We start from the raw sequence: 12,038 nt of genomic DNA, 5'->3' as shown, positions 1-12,038 counted from the left end.
CCATCCGTGTCCTTGGTTCTTCCGTTTGACATCAATGCTATGCATGATCATGTGATTCATATACAGTACCAGTCAAAAGTTTGGACGCACCTACTCATTCAGGGGTTTTTCTTTGTTTTTACTATTTTCTACATTGTATGAAATAACAAATATGGAATCATGTAGTAACCAAAAAAGTGTTAAACAAATCAAAATATATTGTAGATTTTAGATTCTAGGAAGTAGCCACCCTTTGCCTTGAGGACAGCTTTGCACACTCTTGGCATTCTCTCAACCAGCTTCACCTGGAATGCTTTTCCAACAGTCTTGAAATAATACCCACATATGCTTAGCACTTGTTGGCTGCTTTTCCTTCACTCTGCGGTCCAACTCATCCATAACCATCTCAATTGGGTTGAGGTCGGGTGATTGTGGAGGCCAGGTCATCTGATGCAGCACTCCATCACTCTCCTTCTTGGTCAAATAGCCCTTACACAGCCTGGAGGTGTGTTGGGTCATTGTCCTGTTGAAAAACAAATGATAGTCCCACAAAGCGCAAATCAGATAGGATGGCATATCGCTGCAGAATGCTGTGGTAGCCATGCTAGTTAAGTGTGCCTTGAATTCTAAATAAATCACAGACAGTGTCACCAGCAAAGCACCACCACACCATCACACCACCTCCTTCACGGTGGGAACCACACATGCGGAGATAATCCATTAACCTACTCTGCGTCTCACAAAGACACGGCGGTTGGAACCAAAGATCTAAAATCTGGACTCATCAGACCAAAGGACACATTTCCACCGGTCTAATGTCCGTTGCTTGTGTTTCTTGGCCCAAGCAAGTCTCTTCTTCTTATTGGTGTCCTTTAGTAGGGGTTTCTTTGCAGCAATTCGATCATGAAGGCCTGATTCACGCAGTCTCCTCTGAACAGTTGATGTTGAGATGTGTCTGTTACTTGAACTCTGTGAAGCATTTACTTGGGCTGCAATTTCTGAGGCTGGTAACTGTAATGAACTTATCCTCTGCAGCAAAGGTAACTCTGGGTCTTCCTTTCCTGTGGCGGTCCTCATGGCAGCCAGTTACATCATAGTGCTTGATGGTTTTTGCAAATGCACTTGAAGAAACCTTCGAAATTCCTGACATTTTCCGTATTGACTGACCTTCATGTCTTAATGTAATGATGGACTGTCATTTCTCTTTGCTTATTTTAGCTGTTCTTGCCAATAATATGGACTTGGTCTTTTACCAAATATGGCTATCTTCTGTATACCACCCCTGCCTTGTCACAACACAACTGATTGGCTCAAACGCATTAAGAAGGGAAGAAATTCCACAAATTATCTTTTAAGAAGGCACACCTGTTAATTGAAATGAATTCCAGGTGACTACCTCATGAAGCTGGTTGAGAGAATGCCAAGAGTGTGCAAAGCTGTCATCAAGGCAAAGGGTGGCTACTTTGAAGAATATCAAATATAAAATATATTTTGATTTGTTTAACACTATTTTGGTTACTACATGATTCCATATGTGTTATTTCATAGTTTTGATATATTCACTATTATTCTACATTGTAGAAAATAGTAAAAATAAAGACAAACCCGTAAATGAGTAGGCGTGTCCAAAGTTTTGACTGGTACTGTATGCTACTGAATGCAAGTGTAACACACAAAAACGGAAATGGAAATGCAGTAATCATGTGGAGTTTTACCGAATTCGTTAACTCCTGCTCAGTTCTCCTGGCGTGAACAGAGCCACATATCATATCGTATGGAGTTGCACCTAAGTTTCACCCAAGCTATGTTCCCCTGACATGAACGCAGCAACTTTGAATCGTATGGAGTTGCATCACAGGTCTACAAGTTATTTAGGTCAGTTTTGCCATAACACCCAATATTTTGTGAGAAATTGTCTACTGAGAGAAACTCAAATGTGTGTGTGATTGGATGGATTCACTATACCCTGTCCAACAGGCTATGAAAACATAGGGTACATTCCAAATAGCACCCTATTCCCTACATAGTGCACTACTTTTGAAAGATGGTGCACTATATAGGGAATAGGGTACCATTTGTGACACCCATAGTGGATGGATGACAACAGCAGAGCCACAGCCATATCTACAGTATCAGTTGAAGCAATGCGAAGATGAGGATCAGACCGAATCGATACAGGCAACCAACTGGATCCAGTGACTCCCAACTGGATCCAGTGACTCCCTAGACTCTACAGATAAGATTCCCATGCAGTCCCACAGAGCTCAGATACACGCTTTCCCAGCAATGATTTCATCTCCTGAGTTTGAGGAGTTTAAATAAAGCTGTGGAAATTAAATAGTGGATCAGATAACAGTAGCACACCAGACACATGTTGTTGCTAAACTCTATCTTTCGGTCTGCCTCCCAAATGGCACCCTATTTGTATTTGTATTTATTATGGATCCCCATTAGCTGGAGCCAAGGCAGCAGCTACTCTTCCTGGGGTCCAGCAAAATTAAGGCAGTTCATACAATTTTAAAAACATTACAATGCATTCACAGATTTCACAACACAGTGTGCCCTCAGGACCCTACTCCACCACTACCACATATCTACAGTACAAAATCCATGTGTACGTGTGTGTATAGTGTGTATGTTATCGTGTGTGTGTATGCATGTGTCTGCGCCTATGTTTGTGTTGCTTCACAGTCCCCGCTGTTCCATAAGGTGTTTTTTTAATCTGTTTTTTAAATCTAATTTGACTACTTGCATCAGTTACTTGATGTGGAATAGAGTTCCATGTAGTCATGGCTCTATGTAGTACTGTGCGCCTCCCATAGTCTGTTCTGGACTTGGGGACTGTGAAGAGACCTCTGATGGCATATCTAGTGGGGTATGCATGGGTGACCGAGCTGTGCGCCAGTAATTCAAACAGACAGCTCGGTGCATTTAACATGTCAATACCTCTCATAAATACAAGTAGTGATGAAGTCAATCTCTCCTCCACTTTGAGCCAGGAGAGATTGACATGCATATTATTAATATTAGCTCTCTGTGTACATCCAAGGGCCAGATAACAGTAGCACACCAGACACTTGTTGTTGCTAAACTCTATCTTTCGGTCTGCCTCACAAATGGCACCTTATACCCTAGCCATACGGGCCCTGGTCAAGAGTAGTGCACTAAATAGGGAATAGGGTGCCATTTGGTTCGCATCCTCTGTTTCTGTAGGGCTGGAAGCCATCCAGGTAGGCTGGCTAGTACAAGTGACTGTGGTACATTAGGCCTCGTGGCACTGTCGCAATCAGTGTAGCGTAATGTGTTTGTTCCGTATTTGCCAATTCCATCCAAAAACCTTTGGATGTCACCTCAACTCCCTAAACCAACCCTCTGATTAGCTTTATCTTCTTCCCCTGGTTCCTCATCTCTATCACTTTCTTTCTTTCTCTCTTTCACTTTCTTTCTTTATTTTTTACTCTCCCTCTCACTTTCTTTCTTTCGCTCTCTCAGATACTCTCTTTCTTTCTGACTCTCTCTCCCTTTCTGTCTCTCTCGCTCGCTCTCTCTCTCGCTCTCAATCTTAATTCCCTTCATTTCTTAATTCCTCTCGCTCTTTCTCTCTACTACACTCTCCCCCCTCCCTCCCGCTCTCCCTATAGCCAAAGGCAATCTAGTGAGTGAGGATAGTGAGTCCACATACACACAGTGAATACCAAACTACCTCTTAACTTCCACCCAGCAGCCCCCCAGAACCAAACCACACCGCTGTCCCCTCCTCTACAAACACATAAACAATATGAGTGGTCTGTACGCCCGCTGAATGCCAAGTACCTAGGGCTGAATGGAAGCATTTATTGCCCCTTTTAATTATCAAATACCAGAATGTCACTGTCTCTGAAAAACATTTCCCAGTCAACAACCCCCTCCCTGGAACTATGTTGTAATTAAGTGGAAAGCGAAGTGATAGTGTAATCCTTCTCCACATTTGGATTGTGTCCCAATTACAGTTTTTGCCTATTGCTTACACACTTTTTGCAGAATTTGGCTCATTATGTCAAAACTCAACACACAAGCCAATCAGACATAGCACTTGGAGATTAACAACTCAGATATATGCCAAAATGAAACACTGCAATCAAAACTTAACACTCCTTTCTAAAAATGAAATTCTTGCAACAAAACCATACACACAAGCAACATTTGAATGACTCTTTCATATCAGCAGCAACACACTGATGGGCTTTATATAAAACACTGCAGTCTTTGTGTTTCTATTTTTATTGTCATTTTATTGTCATTGTCGTCTGTAAAACTCAAAAGTAGAATTTCTGCAGTAATCAAACAGTATTTACAAAAAAGTTTTTACAAAAAAACAAACGTTCTTACAGAAATTCTTAACATCAAATTTAGCAACAAAACAAGTAAAAAAACTAAACAATTACTGGTTAAATTGCTATTGGGGGAAAAATGCAATGATCTGTCCTGTATTGTAGGGACCTAGAGTGGCATGATGATGCAGGACTCCTTGGACACTAATTGCAGCACACAAGGTGATATTTTCCCCACGCTGCCCAGGGACATTTACAACAGCCCTTTGTCCAACTACGTTACGGCCCGACGCCTGGTTTTGGCCAGATTGAAGCCTGCCTCATCCACGTAGATGAACTCATGCGGCAGTTCGGCGGCATCAAACTCCAGAACTGTCTGTAACAGAAAATATTGAATAGTGTTACTGAAAACACATACAGTAACTACAATGTCTATATTTTCACACAAGTAGGGGCTGGTTTGGGTGAGTATAGACAAAAACTACAAGCTACAGGCAGGGCAGGTGGCAGCATAAACCCACATCACAATATATAGTTTGTAAAGTAAAGTGACACATACCTGCACATAATCATGGCGCAGATCCTTGACCCTGACACTGTTCCTCTCAAAGTTGGATTGCATTATTTTCTCGCACCATTTCAATGATGGCAAGCTCTTATTGTTGAGTGAAGAGCCGTTTCCCTTCCACCTTGAGGAGGTCGTCCAACCATTCTGTAGAAAATGCCACCACTAGATGTCATTGGTTAGGTTATTTTTCACATACTGTACTTTCAAACTGTACACAGTACTGCAACATCACAATGGTATTCCTTTACATATACAGTACTTCACAGCACTACCCATTTTTGTATAGTATAGTTAGTACAGTAATACTGTAATATGATACAGACTCATGTGACACATACAGTAGGTACAGTCTGGAGTAGAAACTTGAAGATATACCTGTTCTCCAGTCGGAATGTCCTTATTATCGATGCTACTGTGTAGCGACTGAGGTTAGGGTGGACTCTTTGCCCAGCCTCCCTCATGGACAGGCCATGATTTATCACATGGTCCACCAGAGTAGCCCTGATGTCATCTGATATACGTCTCCGCACTGGTCCTCGTCCTCTTCCACGTCCTCTTCCTCATCCGACTCCTCTCTCTCTTTGTCCTCCTCTTACTCTGACTCTCATTGCCTCCATGCTTGCAAAGTTCTAAAAATGGCTTACCTGAGGCCTATTTGTAGTGCTAAGGCTCAGACTGATTGGTGTTCTGTTTTCTGTGCAAGTGTTTTCAGGTGTGTATGTAAGTGCATACAATTGCCAGATGAGTTATGCATTTTGAACAGAGTGTTTTCCCAATGATAACAGGTGATTTCGTTTTTGAACAAAGTGTCTAATGTAAGAAAACGTGTGTAGTGTTTCGCAATAAGTGTGTTACAGAATTGCAAACAAAGTGCAAAGTTGACATTGTGTTTAAGCTATGGTTACACTGTGTTTAAGCTATGCTACAAGAAGTTTAGGTATTGAGGCTTTGGTCTAAGCATTCGGTTTTAGTGTGTAAGCAATGGGCAAAAACTGTAAATGGCACCATATGTGCACTACTTTTGACCAGAGCCCTATGGGGTTTGACAAATTTTGTGTAAATAAGAGTGTCACAGAAAAATGTAAGTAGGAAGAAGTTTATAAATCTCTTGCTTGTTTGTTTAGTTGTGTGTTTCATGGAGGCTGTTGCCCGGGTTGCTAAGCCTAATTTGCAGCAGTATCATTATGCAGTGTAATTATGTAGTAAACCGTGTAGAGTCTATTTCTACATTAGCCTAGAATTAAATGAGAATATAATGTTTTATAAACCACCATGGTGACCCCAGAATAACATAATGAAGTCATCCCTGGAGAACCAACATCTCCTGAATACGCTGTGCAAGTGATGTTGTCCTACGTCATACTTCCGGGTCCTGTCCCCTATTCTTTTGAAAGGGCTTGCCGATTATATCATCACATTTGTGTTTGTGGATGAATTTACTTCTGCCAGATGCCTTTTATGAAGTTATTGCGCTGAGGACCACTAAGGCCCATTGAAGACCATTCAAAAAGCTTACAAAAGTACAAAAACTACAAGGCTGCGTCACTTTCATAGTGTATTAGACGTCTAGAACTGAGAACTTTATTGTCAAGCCTGCCCTGTAATACGCACCTAAATCCGCAATGGGCCGTGGTCAAAAGTAGTGCACTAAATAGAGAATAGGGTGTCATTTAGAATGCAATCTAACTCTTGTTATTCATATGGAAGTTAGCTGAGTATTCTGTGTGTACACACCTCTCCTCCTCCTCCTCCTCCTTCTCCTTCTCCTCCTCTCCCTCTCTCCTCATCTCCTCTAGGTGACTAACACCATGGGTAGCATGGAGAGTGGTCTGAAGCAGCACCTGGCGAGGCTGGATGAGATCTTCGCTACGCGGGGAGACTACGTACAGACCCTGCGCTTCATGCAGCAGATGGCTGACAACATCATCAAACAGCTGTTGGGCCTTCCTGACTGGGACACGGCTAAAGTAGACCTGGCCGCTATCGCAGACCAAACCACATACGTAGAGTACTACAGGTATAGACCAGACAAGACCACATATAGACCGTGTGTGTGTGTGTATGAATGTGTGTGCTTGTGGGCGTGTGTGAGTGTTTGTGTGCGTGTGTGTGAATTAATGAATGACTACCTCTAATCAGTAATCCATCTCACCGTGCGTTCTGCATGTTCAGATTGTTTTTACAACATTTGCACAACATTAATACGACCTTATTGAGTTCAGATGAAAACATAGTTCAGCTGAGAGCCTCCACTTTCAGCGAGTTACTATTCATGTATCCAATTCCCTGTGATGGTGTTCAGCTTGATTCCAAATTTGGCTGAAATGCACCCAGTAAGAGTGATCACTGGAGAGACAACAGGCACCAGGCACATGGTCCTACATCCTCCTGCTTATACTGTACTACTGTACCCTCTGGAGTGCCAAGAGAAGAGAGGGGGGAAAGAGGTTGAGGAGAGAGAGAGATATAATAGAGAGAGCGAAAGAGGAGTGAGAGAGCGAGGGAGAGAGAGAGAAGAGAGACAGAAGGAAGACAGAGAGAAATAGAAATATAGAGAAAGTGTGAGAGAGAGAAGGAAGGGGAGAGAGTATTAGACATAAGATGGGGTAGGGTTGGGGGGACATAGCCATAGCATTCAGAGCATGAAAAATTAATGCGTATGGATTTGAGCTCATCCATTATTAAACCATCTGGACTGGATCTGTCCCTACATGGGCCCCAGCCAGAGACCACTGACCACAATTATAGCACTGCTTCTGTTCTGTTCTGACTGTAGCAGATGGCTTCAGTTGAGGGCACAGAACACACACATACACACACACACACACACACACATCGACTTAGACTGCATCTTGTTCTCACACACATATGCACACACATACACACAAAATTATATTGTCAGCAAAAAGTAAAGACATCAAGCACACAAATAGCCTACGCCATGTCCATTCATACACTGACACACTGACACACACACTCACTCACTCACTCACTCACTCACTCACTCACTCACACACTCACTCACACACAGCCTACACCATGTCCGTTCCTACACTGACCAGACCTGGGCAGAAAAGAGTTGTATTTGGTAATTTATTTGATAATACCAACTTTTCAAATACTCGAGGTAGTCAAATATAGAGAATCAACTAAAGGCAACCTTTTCCTTTGATATTCAAATACAGGTCTCAGAAAAACAATAATATTTGAAGGTATTTGAATATATGCAAGTTATTTGAAAACCAAAAATCGAACTACAGTGCATTCGGAAAGTATTCAGACCCCTTGACCTTTTCCACGTTTTGTTACGTTACAGCCTTATTCTAAAATTGATTTTAAAAAATGTTTATCATCAATCTACACACAATGTCCCATAATGACAAAGCAAAAATAGGTTTTTAGAAATGTTTGCAAATGTATTACAAATAAAATAAAAAATATATAACATTTACATAAGCATTCAGACCCTTTACTCAGTACTTTGTTGAAGCACCTTTGGCAGGGATTACAGCCTCGATTCTTCTTGGGTATGACTCTACAAGCTTTACACACCTGTATTTGGGGAGTTTCTCCCATTCTTCTCTGCAGATCCTCGCAAGCTCTGTCAGGTTGGATGGGGAGCGACGCTGCACAGCTATTTTCAGGTCTCTCCAGAGATGTTCGATAGGGTTATAGTCCTGGCTCTGGCTGGGCCACTCAAGGACATTCAGAGACTTGTGACTAATTAATCAAGCAATCAATATACATGCACTAACATAGATATTGAAACAAACAATTTAAAAAATCAACCTGCAATAGAGTATGCTGGGAAATATGATAATGATGGGCGTGGTTTTGGTTCAAAGTGATGTGTATGAATTTCAGGCCCCTGTATTAGGGTAAAAATAGGCCCTCAAAATGAGGCCTTATGAAATATGTATGGTATTGTGTTAAATAATAAATACAAAAATATATGATAACATATTATTCACGTAGGATCTCACTTGGTGAAGTCCACAGGACCGAATGGATGAATGCAACAACCATGTCTTTGTCTTTAACAAATACAGTCATGGGTGGTAGCTCTACAATTTACTCGAAAGGCAAGGCACTCTGGGAAATATTTGAATAAGGCTTTACACTAAGCAGTGTTAATTTTATATGTTCCGGTGTCTATATGGGTCCACAGACTCAATACTTTCAGTGTTGATTTCACACTGTCAGTGTTGATTTGTTTGTGTTTTAACACTGGAGAATTTGCTGTGCAGTATAGTGTCCCAACTTATTTATACTTATCTGTACACAATATCATTGGTTGGTTGGTTTGACTTGATTATTTACACAGGAGAAGGGACATTTACAGAATGTTCAGAGAAATAGAAATGTATTGTGTAGATCAAATATGATCTACTGTCAGATAGATTGAAATATTATAAGACATTGTGTATGCTCTATTCATTATATGAATATCTGCAACATGCAGTTCCAGATGCAGCCCTGCCATTAGTTGAAGGCAGCAAATCCGGTCGGTCGGTCGGTCGATCTGTCTGTCTCACACACACGTCCAACCAATCCTCCACTGACCTACACAGAGACATCCAGTGTGATGTCTGACAGTATGCGTCCAATTGGGTTAGCCAAAGTGTCCTAAGTGTCAGCCAGTCGTGTGTAAGCTAAGGACATGGACCAGCCAGCTGACTCTCATTTGGGTTGAAACTTGGTTGGCTGCTCCCTCAGCTGACTCTGCACATTACTGTAACCATAGAAATATAATTACTAGAACAGGCATTCCCTTTCAAGTCAATGTTCTCTGATAGGTGGAACGGTGGACATATTGAGTGTACCCATAGGAGTAGGCAATGAAGATAAGAGAAGGAACTTGTATTTCTGTGACTGTAACACTCTCTGTCATTCTCTCTCTGTCCTCTAGGACCTAGGTGCCTCACCTACCTGCTGCTACTGATCCTAGATCTGTTACGCTGTCTGACTGACTGACTCTCTGTCATTCTCTCTCTGTCCTCTAGGTGGCTCACCTACCTGCTGCTACTGATCCTAGATCTGCTCATCTGTCTTGCGGCTTGCCTGGGCCTGGCCAAGCAGTCTCGCTGGCTGCTGACCACGTGAGTAGCCTACTGCCCCTATTTCTGTTCTGTTCAATTATTTACTGTATTGTTTGGTCTGTCGATGCACTTGATTCAATTAGCTGCTTGGAGATTTTCCATGCCCATTTCCGAGAACCATACGTTTGTGGTTGATTTAATTGACTTGGAGTCGTGCCATAATTGCCATTTCAAGAACCCCCCACAGAATTTCCAGAGTGTTACTTGACCTGTTTTATGTGTCTTACATAACTTACCTGAATTACAAATGCACTTGACTGAAATGGAAAAGGGAAGCCTTTTTCCTTCTCACAGCCCGGTCTGGAATAGCTTGTATTATTTAGTTCTTAATTTGTTGTGTGAAGTTGTTTCAAGCAGGGGTAGGGAGGAATCGACTTTTTGAAGGGATATGTTGAAGCTAGAGAATTTCTATGTTAATGTAAAATAAATACTAAATGTACATCTTCACACACAAACACACACACAACCTCCCATCTCATCTCAGTATCTATAGTCATCCATAACGATTTCCACTATAAGTACTCCAGCCCCCTGCTGTACTGTGAGAGAGATTCCACAGGGCATGTAATGCATCACTCTATGCACACACACACACACACACACACACACACACACACACACACACACAGTAAGCGTGTAGCTCATCCAGTCCCTCTGTGCTCCGTGCTCACCCAGGCGCATAGCTTCCTGTCTCTCTCCATCAGTCATTGGGGCTGAGAACCATGCTTATATTATATCCTCAACCAACACCCGCTTAACACACACACACACTTCAATGAGTCAGTGAGTCAGGCCTCCCAGGGGAGTTTCGATCCATTCCATTCCACTAGGCTGGGCGTCTGGGCGTTTTACACATTTGAGATGAATTACAGTTTTGAAGAAGGCTGGCTTGTGGGGTTTATGATGTGTGAATGGTGGTTCCTGTGGGCGTCAACCCCATTCTTGGTGCTCGGAGAGGAGAACTTTAGGTAGCACACAACACTTCCGTTTGTGGGGCCTAGCTGTGCAGAACATCCCAAATGGCACCCTATATCCTATATACGTAGTGTACTAATGGGATGGACATTTGAAATAATTGTACTATTCAGATAATATCATGACATTTTTTGGGATATACCCGGATAGTCAAATTGTTTTGTTTAAAGAAAAAGGTTGTTTAAACTTGGACACTTGTTTGCTGCGCAGCCTGCCCGACTCAGGAGAGACCGTACGCAATGCAGCAGGATGGGGGATGACAGGGGCCGGTGGTGTGTGTGACACGGGAGGGAGAGAGAGAAAAAGTAGCCACTGACTCAAGTGTAGTTAGACAAACTTGTAAATGTCATACGTTATCTGACAGTGCATGTCTTTACTGCATCAACATCCCCGTCCCCGCCCAACAACGGGCAGTATTTCTGTTACATGTATTTGATATAGGTATTTCAATCATTTCAAAACGTATTTTGTAGTGATGTTACGTCTGATACCAGAGCTCCAGAGCTCCAGACAAAAAGGCTACACTGCGCACGCACTATGACGTGTGCGACCTCATCTATAATAATTTGGCTGTTTTAAATTATTTTGACCACCAGGTGCCACTAGTGTACACTGTGTTGATTAAAGCCTTGAGTAATGAACCTATTTTCAAACAATTGGCTGGAAATGCTCAATGCTTCAGGAAGCTTTGTTTCCCCATTACTACTATTTTGTAATGTGTGTTTCACTGGCCAGAACTACAGTTGATGTATTTTGTAACATTTTAATTAGAATACATGTATTTTGTATTTTCTAATACAAAGAAAACTTGCAAGTAGCCCGTTTAACTACAACAACATTCTCTGTAATGGTAACATAATCTTTTTACTTGCTATGACTGTGATATAATTTTTTTTATCTACCTTAGTTTAATGCACTGACTGTAAGTAACTCTGGATAAGAGTGTCTGCTAAATGACCAAAATGTAAAAGTAAATGTAAAAATGTACACTTGCAAAGCACACTGCTGGGTATTATTCTAATGAGCTCCACCCTCAAACAAGGCCAAATTTGATCAAAATACAATGTGCTTTGCAAGTGTTAATTTTTACATTTACATTTTGGTCAT

The 12,038-nt window shown here is 41.8% G+C and overlaps 2 protein-coding genes across 2 annotated transcripts in view; both read left to right on the top strand.

Annotated features, from left to right (window-relative positions):
* LOC311100351 (putative nuclease HARBI1) overlaps positions 1–12,038 on the top strand; it is a 1,214,110-nt gene that overhangs the window by 614,407 nt on the left and 587,665 nt on the right. The window lies entirely within an intron of this gene.
* LOC311100345 (protein tweety homolog 2-like) overlaps positions 1–12,038 on the top strand; it is a 116,243-nt gene that overhangs the window by 76,065 nt on the left and 28,140 nt on the right. The window contains exons 4-5 of the mRNA XM_084141237.1: positions 6,654–6,874; positions 9,861–9,956. Of these exons, the coding sequence (XP_083997363.1) occupies positions 6,654–6,874; positions 9,861–9,956 (317 nt within the window). The remainder of the gene's footprint in view (positions 1–6,653; positions 6,875–9,860; positions 9,957–12,038) is intronic.

The sequence above is a fragment of the Coregonus lavaretus genome (assembly GCF_964263955.1).
Source record: "Coregonus lavaretus genome assembly, chromosome: 25".
Taxonomy (NCBI): Eukaryota; Metazoa; Chordata; class Actinopteri; order Salmoniformes; family Salmonidae; genus Coregonus; species Coregonus lavaretus.
This window is presented reverse-complemented; position numbering and strand designations above follow the sequence as displayed.